General features: G+C 40.9%; 1 protein-coding gene across 1 annotated transcript in view; it reads right to left on the minus strand.

Annotated features, from left to right (window-relative positions):
- mocos (molybdenum cofactor sulfurase) overlaps positions 1–27,135 on the minus strand; it is a 234,128-nt gene that overhangs the window by 125,855 nt on the left and 81,138 nt on the right. The window contains exon 6 of the mRNA XM_043690069.2: positions 4,715–4,914. Coding sequence (XP_043546004.2) covers positions 4,715–4,914 — 200 coding nt within the window. The remainder of the gene's footprint in view (positions 1–4,714; positions 4,915–27,135) is intronic.

The raw sequence follows: 27,135 nt of genomic DNA on the forward strand, positions 1-27,135 counted from the left end.
AACTGAAAATGGCACATGCAGCCCTATCAACCCTCCTTGCTAACACCTGAGGAATTATATCGTAGATGAGTTAAGCAACAGGATGACATAGTCAATACTATAAGCAGCTGGCCATCACCTTCACAAAAGCTATTAGTGATTGGCAATAAATACTAGCCTAGTGAGCGATATCCACATTCCATGCAGTACTTTTTAAAAAGGGTCATTGAATCACACTTTATTCATCAAGTCTAAATCAACATTGCTAGCATCCTTGGGTACAGCCTGTCCTACTGTCAGGACAGGGAGAAAGTGAGGACTGCAGGTGCTGGAGAGTCAGAGTCGACAAGTGTGGCACTAGAAAAGCACAGCAGGTCAGGCAGCATCCAAAGAGCAGGAGAGTTGATGTTTCGGACAAAAGCCCTTCATCAGGAATGAAGGGCTGGACAGACCTAGAAGAGGCGGCAGAACAATAGTTTACATTGGGAAGTGTTTGTTTGAAGACACTTCAGAATTGAACTCCAGTTCCATTGAAGTCTCATGGTATCAGGATCAAATTTGACGATATCAGCTATTTCATCCCCTCAGCTAATATGTCAGCTTCACATTGAACAAGAATAATTTTAAAAAGCAGTAAGGACCACAAAGGCTCAGAGGGTACTCTGGGTGGTTTCAAAGTCCATCATGACAAGGGACTTCACAGCACTTCAATTGACCAAGATGGTTGAGACCTGATGGACATAACCGTTAGATTTGTTCTGCAATAGGTAATGAGGGAACCAACAAGAGGGAAAAATACCTTTACCTCTTCTTTACCAATCTAACTGTTGCAAATGCATATGTCCCTGACAGTACTGGCAGGAGTGACTACTGCACAGCTATTGTGGAGGTGAAGTCTTGTCTTCAGACTAAGAATGCCCTCAACGGCTCTACCACTGTACAAAATGAGATAGACTGTGAACAGATCTAGCAATTCAAAACTGACCATCCATTAGCTAGTTGTGTGCCAGCAGCAGCAACAGCAGCAGCAGAAATTTACTCAAACATAGCGTGTGACCTCATTGCCCAGCATATCTCCCACTCTACCACTGCTATCAAACTAGGGGATCGAGCATAGTTCAATAAATTGTGTTTTTGAGAAACTGCTCTAAAGCATACCAAAGAATGAGATGTCAACCTGGTAAACAACACAGGATTACTGCAGGACAAACAATAAAAGCAGGATGCAATAGAAGGAGCTAAGCAATTTCACAATTAGTAGGTCAAAACTATGCTTTGCAGTCCTGCTACATTCAATTGTGAATGGTAGTAGACAATTAAACATGAACTGGAGGAAGAGGCTCCACAAATATTCTGACCCTCAATGATATGGATCCTAGCATATCAATACAAAATACAGTGTTGAAGTAACTGCAACCATCTTCAGCCAGAAGTGCCAAGTAGATGATCATTGTAGTTTCCTTCAGAAGTCTGAAGTGTGTGAGATGTTAGACTTCAGCCAATTTGATCAATTTCTTATGATTGTAAGAAACACTGAAGTCATTGGTACTTTAAAGGCTATGGGTTCTGACAACCTTCTGGCAACTGTATGAAGATGTTTGCTGCAGAACTTACTAAACTTTTCGTCAAATTGTTCCAGTACAACTAAAACACTGGGAATGTAGAAAAGTGTTCGTTTATGTTCTGGCCACAAAAAGCAAGTCAAATCAAACCTGGCCAATTATTCCGTCAATCTATTACCAAACATCAGTAAAGTGACTGAAGGGTTGTTGACAGTGCTAACAAATGACACGTTCATCAATATTTGCTTACTGACAGTCAGTTTCATTTCCAACTAGGCCATTGCAGCTTTGATTCAAGCATGAAAAAAAAGGCTGAATTCAAGACATGAGGTGAGAGTGAGTTGTCCTTGATATCAAGTCAGTATTTGACCATATGTGACATCAAGGATTCCTAGCAAAACTGAAGTCAATGGGAATCAGAGAGGAAAAAAAAATCCACTGGTTGAGTGGCACAGTGGCTCAGTAGTTAGCGCTTCTCTCTCACAATGCCAGGGATCTGGGTTCAATCCCACACTTGGGTAACTATCTGTGTGGAGTTTGCACATTCTCCATGTCCAAAGATGTGCAGGTTAGGTAGATTGGCCATGCCAAATTGTCCATACTGGCCAGGGATGTGTAGGATAGGTGAATTAGCGAGATGGATGTGATTGTTAGAAACCAATCATCTTAGTCCAGTACACTGCTGTAGGAGTTCCTCACAGTACTATACAAGGCCTAAGCATCTTCACATCCCTTATCAATACCCACCCCTCCACTGAAAGATCTGAAGTGGGAATGTACGCTGATGGTTGCACAATGTTCAACACCATTCACAATTCCTCAGATACTGGAACAGTCCGCATCCATACACATCAAACAGGACACCATGCAAGATTGGTCTGATGTGTTACAAGTATTATTTGTGCCAAACAAAAACCAGTTTATATTACAGAGAATCAAAATACCTTCTCTTGACATTCAATGATGTTACAATTGCTGAATACACTGTCAATATCCTGGGAGTTATCGTGACCAGAAATTAATTGAACTAACCATTTAAATACTGTGGATATAAGTGCAAATCAAAGGCTCAGCATTCAGTGGTGATTACTTTGCTCTGTTTCCGACTCCCCAAAGTCTCTTCACCATCAACAAGGTACAAGGTGAGAGTGTGACAAAATATACAAACTTGACTTGTTTTCATTTGATAATCAGAGGCTAAGGAACAAACTGATAGAGGTTTACAAAATTATGAGGCATGGATAGAATGGATAGTGTCAGTGTTTTCCCCTGGGAAGAAACTTTAATTATGAGGTTTAAGATAAAAGGTAGAAGTTTAAAGGAGATGTGAAAGGCAAGTTGTTACAGAGAGGGTGGTAAGTGCCTGGAATGCGCTGCCAGAGAAGGTGGTAGAAGCGGATTCAATGACAATGTTTAAGAGGCATCCTGACAGATACATGAATACCTGGAATGGAGGGATATGGACCATGTAGAACAAAAGGGTTTTAATTTAGAAAGGTCTCATATGTCTGAGCAGGCTTGGTGGGCCAAAAGGCCTGTTCCTGTGCTGGACTGTCCTTTGTTCTTTGCACAACACTGAAGTAGCTTGATACCATCTAGAATAAAGCAGCCTATTTGACGGACACCACATCCACCACGTTCAATACTTGCTCTATCCACCAGTGACTGCAGTGGCATCTGTGTGTATTGTCTAGGAAATGCACTGCAGAGATTCTCTCCTCTGACTGCACCTTCCAAACCAATGATCTCTACCACATAGAAGGACAAAGGCAGTAGATCTATGGGAACACCACTGTCAGCAAGTTCCCCTCCAAGTCACACACCAACCTGATTTGAAACTTTGTTATAATTATAGATAAAGTTTTTTTCACTGTCACTGGATTAAAATTCTGGAGTTACCTTCCTTAAGCACTCGGAGAAAATGAAGACTTCAGATGCTGGAGATAAAAGTCAAGAAGTGTGACGTTAGAAAAGTGCAGCAGGCCAGGCATCATCCAAGGAGCAGGGGAATCGACGTTTTGGGCATAAGTCCTTCATCAGGACTGGGGAGTGCCAAGTGGGCTGAGAGATAAATGGGAGAAGGGTGGGGCTGGGAGGAAGGTAGCTTGGAAGGCGATACGTAATGGTCTGTGTGGAGTTTGCACATTCTCCACGTGTCTGTGTGGGTTTCCTCCGGGTGTTCTGGTTTCCTCTCACAATCCAAAGATGTGCAGGTCAGGTGAATTGGCCATGCTAAATTGCCTATAGTGTAAGGTGCATTAGTCAGGGGTAAATATAGCACAGGAGAATGGGTCTGGGTGGGTTACTCTTTGAAGGGTCGGTGTGGACTTGTTAGGTCAAAGGGCCGGTTTCCATACTGTAGGGAATCTAATCTAATCTCATGAATGCGGGAGTGATGGTGATAGGTCAGAGCGGAGGGTGGAGCAGATAGGTGGAAAGGAAGATGAACAGGTAGGACAGCTCAAGAGGGCTATGCCGAGTTGGAGGGTTGGATCTGGGATAAGGTGGAGGGAGGGGAGATGACAAAACTGGTGAAATTGACCTTGATGCCTTGTGGTTGGAGGGTCTCAAAGTGGAAGATGAAGCATTCTTCCACCAGGTGTCTGATGGCTTGGAATTGGTGGCGGAGGAGGCCCAGGACTTGCATGTCCTTGGCGGAATTGGAGGGGGAGTTGAACCGTCTTCTTGAACCTGTCCATCTTACTTCCCATCTATCCGCTCCACTTTCTGCTTGGACCTATCACCATCACCCCTCACCTTCATCTACGTTTTGCGACCCAAGCTACCTCCCCCAAGCCCCACATCCCTCCCATTTATCTCTCTGCTTTCTTGGGTCACACCCCCACACTCCTGATGAAGGGCTTATGCCTGAAACGTTGACTCTCCTGCTCCTCGGATGCTGCCTGACCTGCTGTGCTTTTCCAGAGCCACACTTTTTGACTTCCTTAAGCACTATACGAGCATGTACACCATTTAGATTGCAGTAGGTCAAAAAGGTGGCTCACCACCATCTACTTCAGGTCAATTAAGGATGGAAAAAAATGCTAGCCAAGTGTGAGCAATGACCATATCACATGAAAAATTACATTTAAAACAATTCTTAGATAATTGTAGCCAATTCTCTAAATGACTCTTAGCTGAAACTATGAGATGGTGACAAGATTACATCATACCTTGGCATATCCAACTATTCCGCCTTCCTCATCAAGCACATTTAGATTAATAATAGGTCCTTGAGCATCTGGAGTTTCAAATTTATTATCACTGTATATCCGAGCAACTGGTGTTCCATTAGCATGGCACATTCCAGAGAGTATTATGTATGTATAACGGGCCAAACTAAATGTATGAAGCATAATATTTTGCATTCCACCTGCAATTAAGAAGAAGAAACAATTATTAGGCTGGTACAATCAACAATGTCATAACACAGCTAGGACCACAATCAGAAGTACATTGTATCTGTCATATAAATTGCAAATTGATGCTTACCTAAATCATAATTTTCAACTGGTGGAAGGCATCCACTACTATTGAAATAACTACAAAGACATTACATATATTGCTGAGGTCTAACAAGTGCCCTGTTCATGTACAACATCACCTCCTTGCTTGTGCACTTTCTGTCCCTATTAATGGGACAGAGATGGGTTCTCTCCATCTGTTTTGCCACTTTCAATGATACATCCAGGTCCTGCTGTTCTTGTACCCCCTTTAGAACTGTACCATCTATCTTCTATTGTATTTTCCTGTTCTTATAATCAAACTGCATCACCTCACATAATGAATTATGAACAATGCTCTAAATGTTATGTTCTTGAATTCTATTCTAATCACTTTAGAAATGCAAAAAAGCTGAAAAACCAATTTATAGGTTAAACATAGTTGATGAATGACTGATTTCAGCAATTATTTTAATGGGAAGGACATCTCTGTGACCTTCTTGCACACTGCCTCCACTCTGACATCTATATAACTTTTGACATGGTTGACCACTATCCTCCTTTAGCAGTTCTTTATTATTCATTTCAATGGCACTGAGCTTGCATTGATACATGCTTAGCCATCTTATTATAACTGAAGCATGTTCAATATCATTTCTCTTTCCAGAACAATACTATTATTACTGTTAATCTTAAGGATTATCCTTGATGCCTCCTCTTTATCATCCAAAGATTTAGGGTCAAACTTCACACGTACACAAATCATGCCCTGTTCTATTTTTCTATTACCTCTCCCAACCCCTTCATTACTTCTGTGCTGTTGGTGACTTGGTTTAGTTGTCATACTCTTGCCTTTCTAAAAAAGTTGTGAGTTCAACTTTCACTCCAGAACTCCAAGATATAATTTGGACTGACACTTTACAATAGTACTGAGGAAGTGTTGCACAATAATAAGTGCTGTCATGAGGATGAGCTGTTAAATCGCAGCCTAGCTGTCCTCTGCAGTGTATGTAAAAATTCCATGTCACTATTCTAAATAAAGAGGAGGTTTGCAAGTGCCATAGCTAATAATTGTCCATCAACCAATATTTTTCAAAAAAAATCTGGATATTTGTTTCATTGCTGTTTATGAGACCTTTCTTTGTGCAAACTGGATATTGCTTTTCCCTTTATTATAAGAGTAGCTCAGCTTCAGAAGTGTTTGATTGGTTGTCAGATTACATAAATCATATAAATATAAGATTTTTTTCTCTGTTCCACCCAAGCTGAGTGTCTGAATTCATATCCTCTCTATTACAAAAACCATCTACTCCTACACTTGCAGATAAGCCTCAGTACACTGGCTGCAAAACTCTCAAACATGTTTTTGCCACGTTCAGATTTTGCTTTTTCTGTGTTCTCCTGGCCACTCTGCCATCATCATTCACCCTGAACATTTTTTTTAGATTAGATTACTTACAGTGTGGAAACAGGCCCTTCGGCCCAACAAGTCCACACCGCCCCGCCGAAGTGCAACTCACCCATACCCCTACATTTACCCCTTACCTAACACTATGGGCAATTTAGCATGGCCAATTCACCTGACCTGCACATCTTTGGACTGTGGGAGGAAACCGGAGTACCCGGAGGAAACCCACGCAGACACGGGGAAAATGTGCAAACTCCACACAGTCAGTCTCCTGAGGCGGGAATTGAACCCGGGTCTCTGGCGCTGTGAGGCAGCAGTGCTAACCACTGTGCCACCGTGCTCACCCAAAACCATACTGTTCATTTTGTAACTCCATTGTTTCACTCATGCATCACTATTTGACTTACGGTGACTCCAACTACGCTTATTTAATATATGAATACTCCTATTTAAATCAGCTCATCTCTAAAACAGCTTCCAACACAAATCCTTTCATCCTCCAAACTCTCCACTGAGGTCTCCTGTACAACCACTCCTCCATACCCTTTAAGAGTGTTTTGAATTGGGGGTTTGATTTATTTAAATGCACAAACCCCATATTTTGTTTTGCATGACATATATTTAAAGTCACCAATTTGTATCCAATCTGCATGGATACTTGGGCCTGCTGCACAGTAACACAGTTTAGAGCAAATATTATCCTCATTCCTTCACACTCCTTCACTCTTCCACTGTTGGCCCTATCTTTTGACAACAGAATGGAATTTCCTTTCTAAACTCTGCCTTGTCTTCCAAGGCTGTTCTTGAAACCTATTTATTTGACCAAGCAGTTAGTGTTTTCTATAACGATTAAGTAAAGAGGTTTCAAATCGAAGGACTTAAACCATTTAAAGTGAGTCGACAGACAGAAGGAGCAAAGATAATGGAATATTAACCTTTATCTGAAGAATTTATTTATTACAGAATCATAGAATTGTTACAATGGAGGCCATTTGGTCAATGCTGTTTACGTAGGCTCTCTGAGCATTATGATTTATTGCCAATTTCCTGCCATTCCCCGTAACCCTGCACATATGAACATACAACATAAGACCATATTTAAAGTATTCAGCCACCTGAGCCAGTTCCAGCATTAAATATGGTCGTGACTGATCTGTTTCTTTTGGCTTAGAGACGAACTTGGACACGGTGGGGTAGAGAGTATCTTTCCACACTGTAATACTCTACAACTCTGTAATCACTCCATGTTATTCTGGTAGAATGTTCTCATGAGACAGTTTCATTTTGATGACCCTTGATGCCAGCCATTGTGACAAATGGACAAAACTTCCAGTCATGAAAGTGTTGAGATGAAAGGTGAGCAAGTGACCTTAATTCTTGGGAGGCCAAAATTCAGGATCTCAATGGCGGGATGAACTTTGCACTTATGTCCACCAGACTTAAAAGGTGAGTCAACCTACCCAATGCCAATAGTCAGGAAGGCTGGTTACAAAGAGAAAGTGAGGACTGCAGATGCTGGAGATTAAAGTTGAAGAATGTGGTGCTGGAAAAGCACAACCAGTCAGGCAATGATGAAGAACTTATGCCCGAAACATTGATTCTCCTGCTTCTTGGATGCTGCCTGACTGGTTGTGTTTTTCTAGCAACAACGATGGAGCCTGAGGATCGGTGACTTAGATGATAGTTAGGTCTGGCCTAGACAGAGGCAAAACGGTGATAGTACAATGGCAGTGCAAGTGGCGTTGATGGTGATGAGCTCAGGACTGATAGACTGTCTTGTTATTAATCAAAATGGCACCATTTCGTGATTACAAATGAAAGCTTTTCACTGTATTTTATAGTATTTGTACTGCAAAATCCACATGAAAATAAAAGATCAAAATCAAACTCATGAATGCATAATGCCACCGCATGCTGTCAGTGCTGTAAAAACATGTTGCTACAAGAGCAAAATAGCAAAAACAGCCAGCGCACTGCAGTGGTGTTCTTTCCCAACTTAGAAACATATGTGGTCAGATATTTGACGGCGCGTAAAAGGGATGTACCTGAGCTTAAGGATAAGTATTTGCTATTTTGCTCTTGTAGCAACATGTTTTTACAGTAATATTTGTGATGGAGTGCTGGTGCAGGCACTATAATTGGAACCAAGAGGGTAAGAGGTAACAATCTCTACGGCAGGGTGACATGACAACAACAAAAGGAAGGTAAAGTCAGTGAGTAAGGGAAAAGCATTGTCCAAGAGAAAAAAGCACTATCCTATCAGTTGGTAGAACACTGACAACATACGGTGGCATCATGCATTCATGAGTCTAATTTTGATCTTTTATTTTCATATGTATTTTACAGTACAAATACTATAAAATACAGTGAAAAGCTTTCACTTGCTACCACGAAATGGCGCCATTTTGAATAACAACAGTCTATCAGTCCTGAGCTCATCGCCTTCAACGCTACCTGCACTGTCATTGCTCTGTCACCGTTGATCTTTTACTTTCATATGTATTTTACAGTACAAATACTATAAAATACAGTGATCTTTTATTTTCATATGTATTTTACAGTACAAATTTTATTTTCATATGTATTTTACAGTACAAATACTATAAAATACAGTGAAAAGCTTTCACTTGCTACCACGAAATGGCGCCATTTTGAATAACAACAGTCTATCAGTCCTGAGCTCATCGCCTTCAACGCTACCTGCACTGTCATTGCTCTGTCACCGTTTTGTCGCTGTCTAGACCAGACCTAATCATCATCTAAGTTGCCGATCCTCAGGCACCATCTTTGTTGCTGGGCCAATCCCTCCAACCTGCACCGGACTACTTGACATCAGAGTTGCATCGCTTGCCTTTGGGCCAACCTCATCGATGCTGTCACGATGCTCTTCTGCCACCGCTTTTCTACCGCCAGTGCTAGATCCAACCAACAACAAAGTTGCCGATCATCAGGCGCCACCTTTTGCTTTGGGCCTACCTCGCTGACATCAACTTTTCGATGCAGCTGCCACTGCTTCCAGGTCCTGTGCTTGCTTCGGCAAAGTAAGTAAGGCTCACTTGAGCTCCGCAGTGAGCTCACTCTCCTCCATGCTAGGCCCACTTGAGATCCACATACTGGGTTCAGTTCCCAAATTTTACCTAGTGATGAATTGGGAGAAAGTGAGGACTGCAGATGCTAGAGATCAGAGCTGAAAAATGTGTTGCTGGAAAAGCGCAGCAGGTCAGGCAGCATCAAAGCAGCAGGAGAATCAACGTTTCGGGCATAAGCCCTTCTTCAGGAATGACATATATTCCTGAAGAAGGACTTATGCTCGAAACGTCGATTCTCCTGCTCCTTTGATGCTGCCTGACCTGCTGCGCTTTTCCAGCAACATATTTTTGAGCTAGTGATTAATTGTACATGGTCTTTGACATTCTCTTCACTGGTGTGGTTATATGTTTTGTCATTTACTCTCTCAATACATTCTTCCATTTCTGAAGATTTACTGCTGAGTCTGCCTTTCTCTGCAGACATTAAAAACATTAAAAAACCGTGGGCGGCACAGTAGTTAGCACTGTTGCCTCACTGAGCCAGAGACCCGGGTTCAATTCCGGCCTCAGGCGACTGACTGTGGAGTTTGCACATTCTCCCTGTGTCTGCGTGGGTTTCCTCTGGGTGCTTCGGTTTCCTCCCAAAGTCCAAAGACGTGCAGGTCAGGTGAATTGGCCATGCTAAATTGCCCGTAGGTAAGGGGTAAATGTATGGGTGGGTTGCGCGTCGGTGTGGACTTGTTGGGCTGAAGGGCCTGTTTCCACACTGTAAAGTAATCTAATCATTATGATTGCACATTTCTAATGAAAATTGACAATGCTTCTTCTATCTATTAAGTCTCAATTTCTTTAACCAGCCTTTTTATGGCATGCTTTGTCAAGTAGTCAAAAAATAATTTGCCTGTTTCAACACAACAAAATAGGTGACAACTCCTCTTTGGGTTCATGTCTCAGGACAGTGCCTTGACTAATCAGAATAAGGTGGTGCCTGTGTTGGACTAGGGTGGACAAAGTTAAAAATCACACAACACCAGGTTATAATCTAACAGGTTTATTTGGAAGTACAAACTATCAGAATGCTGCTCCTTCGTCAGGTAGCGCTCCGAAAGCAAGTACTTCCAAGTAAACCTGTTGGACTATTAACCTGGTATTGTATGATTTTTAACTTTGACTAATCAGAGTCAATCTGCCTTGCTTAAATGGATATTGAGTATAGCTACTAGAAAAGCTTGTGATCTAACTCAATTTTCAAGAGTTTATTTTGTTTCTGCCTTTTATCATAACTTGCAATAGTACACAGCTTTTGGCCTGGACCTAACACTTGGATTAGGTAGCATGTAATTTCTGCAAAAAAACCCAGAATGAATACATTTGTTTAATGACTAACTATGTACATCAAATCTAAAGAAAGTGAAAGAACGATATGTAAATTTGCTGCTGACACCACCAAATTGTGGGATATTTTATTTTGTAGCAAATAATGTAAAAAGTTGTAGATGAACAGCAAGAGTTGAAAAAGATGAGCAGTCAAGTAGTTGCTAAAGTTATTGAGGGTTAATAAATTGTATTTGACAACGAGATTGTGAAGGGAAGGCATTATCATGTACTCGCAGATTCCCCTGAGAAGCTACAAGCTATTCCTTGAGTCATAAAAAAATGACACAAAGGCCAGTACATGCTGCAAATGTTACTTCAAAAACTCTTCAAAATCCATCACTATGGCTTATTTGAGCCAACAGCCTCTTGTCCACTCATTTTGTTCCAAGTTTGGGACAAGGTGGAAATGCTCTCAGACCGAAGAAAAAACATCACAGATTTGTAAAAGTAAATGGTGAATTCTGAATTTGATGTGTTAATAATTAAAAATTGAATAGTGGAGCTCAATTCTCATACACAAGCTTCTAGTCATTTTTATGGTGATTTGTGGAACATCTGTGTCCAACTGTTTAGAGGCAGGAACACTTCCATTATTTTTAAAATTAGGTTCTAACAGTTGAAAGCACAGTTTAATCCAACACAAGTGGGTTAGCTTCATAGCATATGTGCACCTAGCAGCTAAATGGAAGTAGGCACAAAGGGTGGAATCATCTGGGGAATGAATAAAGTGGACTACAGTGAGAAATATCAGAGAATTGCATAAAATTCTGGCGAGATCTATCTCAATGCCGGAATCAACTTGTTGCATTTTGAAACAGACTTCCAGGCATTGAGGTAAGGTTCCCACTAGGCAGTGGTGAGATGCCTATTAACAGGGATCACAGCTTGTTAACAGCCTCATTAACAATTACCCTCACCTCATTAACATGCAGCTTCACATTCTATGACCTGCTATGAGGAAACGAAAGGTCAATTCCCGACATGAAAGTCAGAGCGGGTACCTGGTGACTTGAGCTCACTGCTCAACCCTACAGGCTGCCATTTGAAAATCTGGCAAAAATATCTCAGGAACACTCTAGGATACCAGCCGAGCACACCTACATCGACAGATACTGTCATCTGACAACTGACAACTTCTCTGAACCCTCAAACTATCTTTAATGCGGCAATTTTGGGTGCACTGACAACTAGCATTGAAATGCTCCTGCAATGACAGTAGGCACAGGGACAGACCTAGCTCACAGATTGGACCAGGCTGAAAGTTGGAGGTAGAGGTTGATGGTTGGGTCTCCACATTGTGGGGAATGGTTGGAAATGATCTGTCTGAATACAGTAAGGTAAAAGGGAATGTGAAGACTCTTGTTGAAGGTCAGGGGATGTAACTGAGTCTGGAGCTGAGATTGTCCACTGCGAGCTATGGTTCCTGTGATCACTTGCTGTTTGTTGGAAGCAACAATTTAGAATTAGAATTTGAAACACAATCAGAAAAGGTTTAGAAAAACTTCCAGGGTGGACAGAGTATGTGCCAATTTGATGGTGTGGTCTCCACTAGGTTCTGAAGATGAGTCACTGAACCAAAAACATTAATCTAATTTCTCTCCACAGATGCTGTCAGATCTGCTGAATTTTCCCAGCAATTTCTGTTTTTGTTTCTAATATTGAATGTTATTATGTTATGATTACTATTTCCCAAATGCTGCCCGACACTGATACTTAGCCTGCCTCATTTCCTAGGACAAGATCCAGGACGCCTCCCTCGTTGGTAGCACTGGAGATGTACTGCTCCAGAAAGTTCTCCTGCTTACATTGAAGGAATTTCTCCCTCTCTGTGCCCCACACTCTACTTTTTTCCCAGATAACTTGAGGGTAATTGAAATCATCAACTAGCACAACCCTACCTGTCCTGCAGATTGCCATAATCTGCTTACAAATGCTCTCTTCTACTTTCTCGCCATGAGCTGGAGGTCCTCCTGTTTATTACACCCTAAACAAATAAGATTCTAATTTGGGAACTGCATAATGTTTAAGGGCAATGATATCATCCTTGACCAAGAATGCTACAATTACTCCCTTTTTACTCACCCTGCCTGATAACCCAAGATGTTAAATATCCAGTTCTGTTCTGGATTGAGCCATGTTTCTGTCAATGCTACCATGTCATGTCCGCCACAGCAATTTCTGCTTGCAGTTCCCCAATATTTTTCACTACTCCAGGCATTTACATATATATAATATAGCTGTGCCCTTATGTCTTACTTGCCAATTGGAAGGCAACCATTTCCTTGTTCACTCAAGCATTCCCTCACTTTCTTTTTCCCATTCCCTAACTTCTCTCTTTTTGCCATCTCTGGCACATTCAAATCTAGGCCCTCTACTCAAAAAACCTGTTCTCTGACACTGGCTCCTCCGTGATCTCCTACTCAGTTGTGGTGACTGAGCTGACTTTTCTCAGAATCTTCCTCAGTCACTTCTCACCACCACCCTCTGTTACTCCATTGCATAACTTGTAACTTAAGAGAACAGAGATAATGTTGCCCACAATTGATCAGGGTCATGTTGGAACAGGCAGTAGGTCAATTGAAGATGCAAATCAGTTGCTTGGACAGGTCAGAGATGGGGTAGCGGGGTGTTAGCTGCAATGTTTTCTAGGTGGCAAGGTGGCCCCCAAGCTAGCTCACAGTGCCAGTTCAATTTCAGCCTTGGACAATTGCCTGTATGGAGTTTGCACATTCTCCCCGTGTCAATGTAGCTTTCCTACGGGTGCTCCGCTTTCCCCCACAAGTCCAATCATGTGAAGGTTAGGTGGATTGGCCATGCTAAATTGCCCATAGTGTCAAGGGGTATGCAGGCTAGATGGATTAGCCACAGGAAATGCAGGGTTACAGGGACAGGTAGAGGGCATGGCTCTGGGCAAGATGCTCTTCAGTGGGTCAGTGTGGACTCAATAGGCTGAATGACCTGCTTATACACTTGCTCTGCATAACTGAAGCAAGTAACAAGGTGATGTGCTAGATGTTGAGAGACTAGGTGAATGTAACCAATGTTCCAAGAAGGAGAATGTGCTCGCCTGGAGCACTACAACCCAGACAGGACTTGATTGACATCTACTTCCAGTAAATGAGAGCAAATGCCACAGAGACTGGTGGAATATAAAATAGTCACCGGTCATTATGCTAGCATTTTATTTGCATTGTGGAGGTGAACTATAGCCATTTGTGTTCACTTTCGTTGCCCATAAATTAAAGATGATCTTTGGAATGTCTGTGATGAACTCCACTGGACAATAAAATTATACTGGTCTGCAGCAGGCATTAGAGAGAGACCAGCAGTGATTGGTAAGATGGTATGTGGCTCAGAACAGGCAAGTGACAGGTACAAGGAAATGTGCTAACCCTAACCTTATCCCATGTGCTGTGAGCCACATGGGAGCAGTTGTGCCATTGGTTTGTTGGAGAAAAGCAAGTCCAGAATGCCAATCCATGACCATCTCTGGAGTTTAAAGATGGCATTGGCACTAAGGAGATCAGTCTATTCTGGGATATCCAGTGAGTGGTGAATATGACCAGTTACAGTAGTTTGGAGAATCAGATTAGCATCAGACAAAAAGGTACCACAGGGGTGAATTAAGTAATAAACTAGGCAAGTTTGGGATGATGCAGCGAGAAATCTCTCTCGGCCTCAAGGACAGAAACCCTTCATGAAACCCGATGAAATTGACACTTAGTCAAAATATCATAAGATTTGGCCTATAGTTTCTGCAGTGCAGCTTCTGAACCAAAAGGAACACTTATGTTCCTTTGAAGATTTGATCAAGGATCACAGATTATCTAAAAACAGGTATGGAGTCACTTGTGATTTAAAGAACTTTATTGAGAGATAAATGTTTTATACAGCACATAAGGTAACTAGAATAGACATAAAAGTATTTGATAGTGACTGTAATCAAGTTTACTAGTCCCGCAGCAGAACCACGAGGTTTCTGCTGACATAACGAGCCACATTTAGATTGATCAGAAGGCTAGGCAAAGTTAACACCTCCCATTCCAATTCTAAATAAATGATGACACTGCTTATCTCTTGCAGGAACATTTTGTTAAATTCACTCAGTCATTCAGATTAACAGACATGAAATTTCAACTTATCAGGCTAAGAAGTGTCTTACACTAATGCCTGTGTTACAGTTATGGTCTTTGACTAGATAACAGTCCTTGTGAGACCTCACCTATCTTTACTTGACTTCTTTTAAGCGAGAGAAGACAGAGAAGGAGACTATTTTCTATTATTCAATTACTTCGGACTCTACAGCATCACTAGACAGTCATTTTATATATCCTCCAACCTCCTAAGCAAGTCTTCTGCCGATTGCAAATTCCCCTTGCTGCTATGATCGATCCCTCCATGATGTCCTGATCTTTTCCTCCCTTCTCTCTTGCTGTTTTGCCTAGCCATCAACCTAATCCTTTCTCAATCTTTTGCCTCCAAATCTTTTCATGTTTGTGTTCCAACATCACCCCTTCACTACAGTCTAATATTTTTCTTTGTCTTTACTCGTGCCCATGATCTAATATTTATTCCCTTCCCCAAGCCTACACTAATCTTTTCTGACTCCAAAAGATCCTGGGTTGCATTTTTCAATTGCTGGTTTTTTTCACCTAGGAATCAGCCAACCTGCCATTTGGCCAGGTGCCAGGCAAGAAATGGAATTTGAAAGTGCTAATGTGGCTCTTAAATGTGGCAGGAACTCCATGTTTCTAGGATTCATCCACTTCAAACACACAACTGTACTCCTCATAAGTACTGTGGCCCATAGTTTTGTCAAGAGAACATAAAAAGTTTGACTTCAATGAGGCAGAATGAAGCTGAACCTTTAAGGTTAGCTAAATGAGTGAAAGTCAATCCCAGTAATTACATTTAGCAGTATAAAAGTTAGATGTACAGAAATGTTGGCATCAGGATAGTCATGACTGTATATTTTCAGCATTTATCATTTCAATCATTATTATATTAATACACGATTATGCTGGAGATAGAAAATAGTCAATCATCTTCTGGAAGCATATGTAAATGTGTTTTGGTCATTGGACTTGCATTTACCATAGAAATATGGCAACGCATCCATCTGAGCAGAAAGGAGTGAGGTGGGAGATGCTATATATTTAAGCAGAAATAACAAGCTCAAAACCTTACATTATATGATGTATCAACAACCGTCTCAAATACAACTGTGCCCTTGTCAAGATTTATTCCTACTGCTTCACAAATCTTTCTTGCATTAATGATGAAACTGTGGAATTTCATGCCTCTATCGATTATTTTGATAGATTGCAGTATTCAACATTTCAAAGAACATTCTTTGCACCATCTTTCAAGTAAACTGAATCAGAACACTGCTTACATAGGATGCAGGTCTAATCATAGCTCAGGGTATAAAATCACGTTAGTTGTATGTAACACTGCAATGACAGTTGGACAGAACCAGCAGACCCGCTTTTTAAAATCTTAATCACTTAATCAATCCAAGATCCAGAAGATTTACGGATCTGAAAATATTTAAATCTAACTTGGCATACTTGGCAATAATGGTTCCTCCATTTATCTCATGAAATGTTCTCAGTTTGAAGACCTCAAAATTAAAGGAGGCAAGTTAGTTCCTCTCCACATCCCATGTAAAAATAAAAAGTTCTACATGAAAAGGCAAGAATGTACATGAAAACGCAGAAAAAGTGGCAACTTGAATCCAAATTTGGCTCAAACAAGGCAAGAAGCAAACAGTAATGGTTAAAAGGTGTTTTCTGTGACTGGAAGACTAATCTGAAAGGTTTAGTGTTAAATATATCAATTATTTTGCATTTGTTGAAAAGGGATACAGTTAAGAAGTTTGCAGCCAACACAGAAATTTGACGTACAGCTGATAATGAAGAGGAGGAGAACAAGACTCAACCAACATCAACATGGAAATCTTATTCCAATTCCTACTGGCAAGAGTGGGAAAGATTCCTGGTCAGCCAGGTGATGGAAAGAAGTTGAAGCCTCTACCCTCACTCTACATAGTTGCAGGCTACAAAATGCACTTTCCAACATCACAGGGTTCCAATCCCATTCCAGAACTTGGATTGGTTTGAAAAGATGCCTCCATCCCCTATCTGTGATTGTCCTCCCAGGGACTGGACATGTTGTCAGGTAGAGAACTCATGAAGAAGATACCTAATTTGTGAGATCTTATTACATAACTTAAACATATTATTTTATGCACTTTTCAGCATGTAATTCCACACATCAACTATATCCAGCCATAAATGCTTTGTCTATATCCCAAGAATCAAACATATTAAAACTATTTCAGCCCAGAAGAATGAATAATAGATCAGATACTGAAGAAATATTGCCTGTTTCTTCTATAAATGTTGACTGACTAGCTGTTTTCCAGTTGCAGTTGTCTGATAAAGAGGATGCTTTGATATATCAATGTAAAACATTTGCATTTCTAAGAATGTGCTGCACAATGAATTCCTGGATCCAAATTCATGCTTCACGGGTTATTGGAGAGGCAGCCTGTAGATAACTAAATAGAGACACCTGCATAGTTGGAATGCAGACAAGAGAAAGCAAAGGGAGTGCCATAAGCCATATTCATGTATTAGTGTGAGTTTGAATAGAAGTTTGCAATCATGTAAAATTGCAAAATACTATCACAATATAGAACTTTATAAAGTGTGTCATATCTGCTGTGTTTTCTGTCACAATCAGACTAATAATTAAATAGCCAGTATGCAAAGTTTTAACACTGAAATTTAATTGAAATTACATACAGATTACTTCCTGGCAGAGCTGCAAACAACTTTGGAGCAGGTATAGGTCATTCAGCCATTCAATAACTATTGAATAAAATTATGACTGATATGTTGTGGACTCAACTCTATCTTCCTGTCTGCACCCCACAACCTTTGATTCCCATTATTTATTAAAAATCTAACTCAGCCTTGAATAAAGAAAGTGTTTTTTGAGGAAGATAATTCCATATACTAATGACTTACAGAGAAAAAAAAATTTCCTCATCCCCATATTAAGGGGAAAAAAGCAGAAACAAGATAAAACCTGAGTTTTCTTTGATCATGAAGAGTGTTTTACTTCCTTTGTTACTAAATTATGGTGAATGTTTAAGTAAATATTTGCAAGTGAAGTCAATGTATTGTGCAAGTGTCTTAAATAATTTTAATGTATGTGGTTAGATTGATGTTGCCCTAGCTTCAAATATGTAATGCCAGCGGTTCCAATGGTCAACACTGCCCTTAAATTATTCTCATGCTTTTAATGTTTATATTTCACTTCAGAAAATTCTAAATCTAATACAGGTGATGGGATTCTGTGAGCTCATAGATTAGTGTGGAATGTCACCAATCACAGACATGGATCAGGAATTTCAGCGTGCGTTATATATGTTTTTTTTATTATTTCAAACAATGTTAAGAAAATAACTCATGGCTTTCATTCAAATTTCTAGTGCATGTGGAAACACATAGATAAGGTTCTCTGCAATTTGCACACACTTGGAAGATTATATTTGGTAAATATGCCTGTTAAATATATTCAAATTCCACGTCCTCCAGCACTTCAACATAAGTATTTTGGTTTCAAGAATTTGTGGTCCCATGCTGCCAACAGTGTGAGGACTGATGGCTACTGTTTTTTCTGAAGTAATGCAGAAATCTCTTGGCAATATCATTAGTAACAGTACAATATAGGGATATGTTGAATGCCAGCCAGAAGAGGGGACGGGAATTATGATGCTGATACGCTATTAAATGTAGAGATCAAAGATTTACTTGGATGGGTTTTGGAGCTAGGGTAAGAAATTTGTTACCGTAGGATCGAATTCCATGGCAGCAATTTTTTTTAATGATAACATTTGTAAATGATCATCCAAACAAGTTAAGAAAATGAGTAAAACTGTTTGGAGATGATTTCAATCTCTTACATCAAGGACAATCAAAATTACATCAATTGTCTGCAAGATGATCTTCGAAAATAAGACAGGATCAATGGGACATGGCCTTCAGAGCCAAAAATGCCAAGTCATGCATTACCGGGGAAACGATCCAACAATAGTCTGAAGTCCTATGATCAAGTAATCTAACAGTTAGATACATAATCATAGCTGGGGGGAGTTCATCTTAGAAATAATCTTTAATGGGGATTGCACATTCAACTGGTAATATCCAAAGCAAACAGGGTTCTTGATTTCAGAGTTATATCACAGCAAACATTTGTTCATCCAATTCTGGAGTATGCAAGCGGTGTGTGGGACCCATAAAAAGTGAGAAATAATTGAAAGATATATTGCACAAAGAGATGACCATCCACATAAGCTATAAAACTACAAAGTACAAAAACTATAAAGACCATTTAGTTCCAAAGCAGGATATCAACAATCTTTCTTCCCAAGGAAAATCTCACAATGGAACAAGCTGCCAAAAGAAACTATCACAGCCCAAACATATGAGGAGCATACCTAGCAAGGTAGATTTCTTCCCTCAAGTCCATGAGTACAATGTTTTCCTTTGAAGACTTATGACCTCTTCATAGATAAACCTTTTTTTTTGGCAATAATGTTTAAAGTGTATGGGCAAAGCTTGACTGTGTTAACCAGCTCATGAAAAGCTCAGTCATACATGACCAGGTTTGTTGTAGTTAAACACTTACAATCAAAGGAAAGAAGGCTGACCGAGTGCGTAAACCTACCTAATTGAGACAGCCACACATGCTGATACAAGAAAACCTGACCAGGCAAAGCAAACAAAGCTCAATTGAAAAGGGGACTAAAATGAAAAGGGATCTGAAATTAAAGGGGACTCAAGAGATTCACAAAAATGTTTTGGTTGGAATGGAATAGTAGGAATGGAACTTAAACTGAATGATACATGAAAGAACTGAAAGGATAGAGGGAGCAAACTTTTATAGATTACAGAGACAGTGAATAGGGCAAATGAAGGGTGGGAGCTGCATATTAAGGATGGAGAACATGATGGGGCAATTAGGTCAGCTGGGGAGAGAGAACAAAGAGGTTAAAATAATAAGGCGTGGTATAAAGATCAGGCAGGACATAGGATCTTAGGGAAAGAGCAGGAACACTGAGGGAGATCATGAAAGGTCTGACAGCTAAAGTGAGAAATTTGAAGAGGACTAGAGATATTGATAGAAAGAATAAGAACAGCACCTCCAATTATGGTGGACAAAGTGTTCTTTAGAGGAGGAGGGTAAAGGTGAATGAGTTAAAGAGAAGTTTACAACCATCACCTTTCTCTAAATTGATCTTCTAAATAAGACCTCCCAGAAAAAGTGATGGTGATGGAAAGAGACCCTAAATCTACTTGCATGTGTTCCTGCACAGTGCAGTTACACCCGTCTGAGGGAACTGAAACAGAAATGGAAAAATACTATTATGCAAATACTCAGTTAACGGCTTCACACTGAAGTGAAGCACTCATTGTAGAGTAAATATAAATAGGCTCTTGCAGCTCCAGAAACTAATATCACAACCATGACAAGGAGGGTACAAAAGAATCACCATCAGTTGTGATTGTGCTGGGGTGGTAAGCATGCTTATTTCACATTCAGACATGCAAGAGCATTCAAAAGCAGTTTACATGCAAGTTAAGAATGCTGGATGAAACATGCGGGCTCTCGGTTTCAACGTTACAGGACTGTGTCATCAGAGATAGTGAAGGCCATCAAGAATCAGTATCTGCTAATTAGCATGTTTATGAAAACAATGTAGAACTCAAGGCTACAAATACCTTGCACGTGGAATTATCAGGAAGAGGAAAACCAGTCAGGATGCACCTCACCATATAAAGGTGGTTGTAGAGCAGGCTTTCACTCAATACATGAGTAAAGACCAAAATGAAAGATTGACTATATCAGGACCTCAAATAAAATACTCCATGCCAGATATTTAAGCTGAACTAACTTTACTAAGGTTAAAGTAAAGGAAGAAAGAGGAGGAGAAGAAGGAATGAAAAATACCAACAAAACCAGACAAGTGAGGTTCGGAGCCTGAATGTGTGGATGAGCTAGAAGAGATGAGCCAGGATTTTCAGCATCATCAAGCAGACTAACGAGAGAGTGTGTACCGAAAGCATGGCAAATGAGTGGAAGGCAGGGTGAGAGATGTTTTTGCATTACAAGTGAAGCTGTAACCTACATTTACTACCTCCTGCAGGCTGAGCTACCAACATGTGGCTTGGAAGGAGCCACATTACCTGTGACGCTGAAGATAATAACATTATTGAACTTTTTTGACACCAACTCTTTTCAAATCTCAACTGGCACTCAATGTGACCACAATTACTGCAGATGTTCACATGTTATCCATGGAACTGTCACAAAGTTACATCGTGTACAACTCCCATGTTCCATAGATGTTTGCCGCACTGCATTATCTTCAGGGCTGGTTTGCGAGTAACAAAGGATACCCACAGAATGCATAGCTAGTGTGCCCAGTACAGAACCTTCATAGATGTTGGACAGTACTCTAATACTGCCCATGCATCTACAAGGGTTATCATTGAACATACAGGTCTTCTGAAGACCTATTAATTACCTGTCAACCACACAAATCCCAATGAGTTCAAGGACAACTGCCTATAAGTTGTTCATTTATGAGCCAAATTCCATGTTGGATGTTTCCTGATCCCCACACTAAATTGGAGACAGTTTACCTAACATCAGGAATGAGAAGTAAGTACTTGTATTCACTTCTCCCATGAACCCTGCTGCCATGCTTGCAGTGGAAGGCCTCAGGAACTTCAACACAATCAATATTCCTTTCTCCATGGATACTGCTTGCCTAGTATTTTAAGTTATTTATGTTTTTATTACAGATTACTAAAATATGCCATATCCATGAGTAAAATGTACAAAACAAGGAGCTGAAATATTAACCACAAATGATGCCCTTGGACTAGATGTGACACTTCCTATTATTCTTAATTAGTTTTAAAAAATGACATTTTAAGAATATCTTCAGAATATGTTGAATAATTACCTGGGAACTGGAGAATGATAAGCGTTGTTTCAATATTTTTGAAAACTCAGGTGGTGAATTGGGGTTCTCTAGTATTTGTAATTAACCATCTCATAAAGGTACTAAAACAATGCCTAGAAATGGTTGCTAAATTGCAATGCTTGACTGAGAACTGCCTTATCAGGAAGGTGGCAAAACATGGTGAAAAATGGAAATTTACTGGAAAAAAAGCATTACGTAAGAAATTACTTTCATGACGTTTCATGTTAATCTTCCAGCAATATAATAAGAATGTGATATTGGAAAACTTAACCACTTGCCAATCCAGCCTGTAATTATGGTAGTAATTGGAGAGGTAATTGGTTTGGTTGGATTTCCCCTGTTTTTTGTGCAAGTATGTGATCTGGGAAATTTTCCACATTACTAAGTAGATGTCAGTGTTCCCACTGTACTAAAGGAGCTTAAGTAGGGGCACAGCTAATTATTGAGTACACATTTCCAGTACTATTGTCAAAATGTTGTCAAAGCCAGTAGCCCTTGCAATATCCAGTGCCTTCAACCATTTCTTGATATAGAGTGAATCAAATTTGCCAAAGACTGGCATCTATGATTCTGGGAACTTTACGAGGAGGTCAAGTTGGATCATTCACTTTGGACCTGTAGGTGAAGGTAGCTGTAAATGCTTCAGCCTTGTCTTTTGCACTATCCCATCATTGAGGATGGGGATATTTATGGAATATCTTCCTCCTGTTCGTTGTTTAATTGGCCACTACATGAACGGTTGCAGTAGGACAGCAGAGCTTAGACCTGATCCCTTGGCCGTTGGATCATTTAGCTGTATCTGCTACATGTTACTTCTACTGTTTGACAAAACTATATTTCTTGTTTAGTTTTACCAAGTTTAAACCTCAATTTTAGATATGCCTGTTGGTGTCTGTGGCAATTTAAGAAGTGATTTTGTGACAGTGACTATGGCAGACTGCTACTTGATTATTGTCTGAGATAACTCTCCTAATTTTGAAACTATCCCCAGATGTTTACATGGAGGCCGTTACAGAGTCAACAGGGCTGTGTTTGTCACTGCCATTTCCATTGCCTGGATCAATATTGGGTAGTTCATCCAGTTTCATTTTTTTTGACTTTGTATCAGCTTCATACAACTGAATGACTTCCTATGTCACTTCAAAGGACATTTAAAGGTAGTACCTATTGCTCCAATGGCAACATAATTTAAAGGACCCATAAATCATAAAACAAAAAGTCAGTGTGTGTTGTGCCTTGAATCTATCCCATTCCACTGCTCTTCATTCATTCCACATCTAGACAGTCTATCCCACGAAAACTGCTTGCATTTCAAGAATGTTGGGTGGAATGAAAATAGAGGTGGATTCATTGCTTGAAAGTCTGGGTTTAGATCATGAACAACCTTAAAAATCCATTCATCTCATTTAACAGTGAAATTACATCATATGGTCTCCCAGCCAATGTCCATTGATGGAGACAACTTGGATTCATCTACAGCTGAAACATGTGTTGCTGGAAAAGCGCAGCAGGTCAGGCAGCATCCAAGGAGCAGGAGAATCGACGTTTCGGGCATAAGCCCTTCTTCAGGAATGCTGCCTGACCTGCTGCGCTTTTCCAGCAACACATTTTTCAGCTCTGATCTCCAGCATCTGCAGTCCTCACTTTCTCCTACTTCATCTACAGCTTCCAGGCTAGCACATGTGATGTAGTCAATGCTAAAGCTTGAGGTTGATGGCCATGTTCTACATTAATGATCAATAACCAACATACAGGAAAAGCCTGATGTATGCTTTGATGAAACATCAACTTCATTATCTTTTCCCAGATATTTCCGGTATTTTCTGTTTTTTATTTCAAATTTCAAGCATCTATAGAATCTCCAAAAGACATTCGACAAGATGCCGCACAAAAGGCTGCTGCTAAGATAAAGATGCATGGCATTATAGGTGATGTATTAGCATGGTTTAGATCAGAGTGGTGTTGGAAAAGCACAGCAGGTCAGGCAGAATCCGAGGAGCAGGAAAATCGTTGTTTCGGGCAGAAGCCCTTCATCAGGGATAGAGGCAGGAAGTCTCCAGGATGGAGAGATAAATGGGGGGTGAGGAGCTGGGGAGAAGGTAGCAAAGAGTACAATAGGTGAATGGGGGTGGGATAGAGGTGATAGGTCAGAGGGGAGGGTGGAGCGGATAGGTGGGAAGGGAGATTGGCAGGTAGGACAGGTCATGAGGACAGTGCTGAGCTGGAAGGTTGGAACTGGGGTTAGGTGGGGGAGAGTGGAAATGTCATTTATTGTATCCGTTGCTCTCAATACAGTCTCCTCTACATTGGGGAGACTGGACGCCTCCTCGCAGAGCACTTCAGGGAACATCTCCGAGACACCCGCACCAATCAACCACACCGCCCCATGGCCCAACATTTCAACTTCCCCTCCCACTCTGCCGAGGACATGCAGGTCCTGGGCCTCCTTCACCGCCGCTCCCTTATCACCCAACGCCTGGAGGAAGAATGCCTCATCTTCCGCCTCGGAACACTTCAACTGCAGGGCATCAATGCGGACTTCACCAGTTTCCTCATTTCACCTCTTCCCACCTTACCCCAGTTCCAACCTTCCAGCTCAGCACTGTCCTCAAGATGATTTGTAGGGCAAAGTGTGCAGAGGACTGTGAAAGTTTGCAGAAGGATATAGATAGATTAAGTGAGTGGGCAGATGGAATACAATGTTGATAAATGTGAAGTCATCCATTTTGACAGAAATAACAGTAAAAAGGACTATTATTTGAAAGATAAAAAAAATTGCAGCATGCTGCTTTGCAGAGGGGCATGGGTGTCCTTGTGCATGAATCATAGAAAGTTGGTTTGCAGGTGCAACAGGCAATTAAGAAGGCAAATGAAATTTTGTCCTTCATTGCCAGAGGATGGAGTTTATAAACAGGGAGGTTATGTTACAGATGTATAGGATGCTGATGAGGCCACACCTGGAGTACTACTTGCAGTTTTGGTCTCCTTACTTGAGAAAGGATTTACTGGCACTAGAGCGGGTGCAGAGGAGATTCACTAGGTTGATTCCAGAGTTGAGAGGATTGGCTTATGAGGAGAGACTGAGTAGACTGGAATTATATTCATTGGAATTTAGAAGAATAAGGGGGGAATCTTATAGAAACATACAAAATTATGAAGGGAACAGATAAAAACAGGGAGGATGTTTCCACTGACAAGTGAAACTAGAAAAAGAGACATAGCCTCAAACTTAGGGAGAGCAGATTTAGGACTGCATTGAGAAGGAACTTCTTCACCCAAAGGGTTGTGAATTTGTGAAATTCCCTGCCCAGTGAGACAGTTGAGGCTTCCTCATTGAATGTATTTAAAGCTAAGATTTATAATTTTTTTGAACAGTAAAGGAAGTAAGGGTAATGGTGAGAGGAGCTAAGGTCATGAAAACATCAGCCATAATCTTACTTAATGGCAGAGTGGGCTCGAACTGCCAGGTGGTCTACGTCTGCTTCTGATTCTTATGTATTTTGCTTTGGCACATGATAAACATGCCCAATCTAAATCAGTAATGCTCGCTGACATTAAATGCAGTGATAAATTTCACTTCAGCCTGTGTTTGTTTTTGACTTTGCGTCTTTCAGCACTATTCTGAGCCATTCTGCTCCTCGAAGCTGTTGAACAGGGAGCACTCTTAATTCTCACTCAAATCCAAAGCTTTGAACTAGAGGCTCTGTATGCTCTATTCTCTTCATCTGGTTCAGCCGCTATTTCCCAACACATAAACAACTTCTGAGGCATTTCTCCTTTTCAGATGAATCCGAAATGCTCTCACCATCTGAAGTGCAGTCTCAGACAAACCTAACATTCCTAATGGCCCTTGAACTGACAAGGGTATTCTTGAGTTAAGAATCAATCACATTGCTGTGAGTTCAGAGTAAACATGTCAATAAGCTTTGTATGAGTGATAGGGAGGGAACAAAAATCCAGAATGAGAGTCAGACCAAGTATGTGTTTTAGGAAATTTGAAGCACCTTCTAAGGGAAGATGGGATTAGAAAGGGCAACTGGATGTCTTTGGGTTGACATGGACAAGATGGGCCAAATGGCCCCCTTCTGTGCTGTATCATTACTATGGTTTTATGGGAACTGAACTGGCAAGTCTTACATTTTTTTCTCTTCTTTAAACATCTAAAGTTCAATAATCCAGTTAAAAGGTTATAAGGTGGTATGCTTTGGGGAATTTAGAACACTGGAGGAAAAGGTGCAGTAGGAGCAGGCAGTTATTTTTGTAAGGCTACATCCTTTCTCTTCAATTGAACGTAAATAAATCAACCAGTGTCACTGCAGGGCTGTGGAGTGTTGATAGGTTCAACATTTTATATGTATAAGCAATTTTTTAATGAAGGGATTAACTAAGGGACTTAAGGGGAGTCATGACAAAAGAGCTTGAACTTGTGATGTGCTCAAGCATCAAAGCCTCTGTTGTCCCTGGTGACCACATGTGCAGGAAGTGTGTCCACCTGCAGCTACTGACTAACTGCATTTCACAGTGGGAGCTGCAGGTAAATTCACTGCATCATCTGTGATGCTGAGAATGTCATAGATAGCACATTCAGTGATGTGACCACACTGCAGGTGAAGACTGAATAGGCAAAAAGGATATGGCTTGACCACCAGCCAGAGTCGAAGGAGGCAAATACTGCAGGAGCCCCCTGTGGCCATCTCCTTTTTAGATTAGTTTAGATTACTTAGATTACTTACAGTGTGGAAACAGGCCCTTCGGCCCAACAAGTCCACACCGCCCCGCCGAAGCGCAACCCATCCATACCCCTACATTTACCCCTTACCTAACACTACGGGCAATTTAGTATGGCCAATTCACTTGACCTGCACATCTTTGGACTGTGGGAGGAAACCGGAGCACCCGGAGGAAACCCACGCAGACACGGGGAGAACTTGCAAACTCCACACAGTCAGTCGCCTGAGTCGGGAATTGAACCCGGGTCTCTGGTGCTGTGAGGCAGCAGTGCTAACCATCTTTTCTAACAGATGTACAGTTTTGTATATTGTTGGGGAGGATGACAGGGGAAAGCAGCAGAAGCCAACTTTATGGCACCATGACTGGCCCTGCTGTACAACAGGGAAGAAGAATGGCAGTGCTGTAGTGGTTGAGGATTCAACTATAAGGGGAACAGATAGGTGTTTCTGTGGCTGCAGAGAAGACTCCAGAAAGATATGTTGCCTCCCTGGTGTCTGGGTCAGGAATTGCACTGAATGGATGCATGATATTTTGAAAGGGG

Source organism: Chiloscyllium plagiosum, unplaced genomic scaffold, assembly GCF_037043375.1.
Source record: "Chiloscyllium plagiosum isolate Xiang-an unplaced genomic scaffold, Cpla_swu_hap1 HiC_scaffold_5, whole genome shotgun sequence".
NCBI lineage: Eukaryota > Metazoa > Chordata > Chondrichthyes > Orectolobiformes > Hemiscylliidae > Chiloscyllium > Chiloscyllium plagiosum.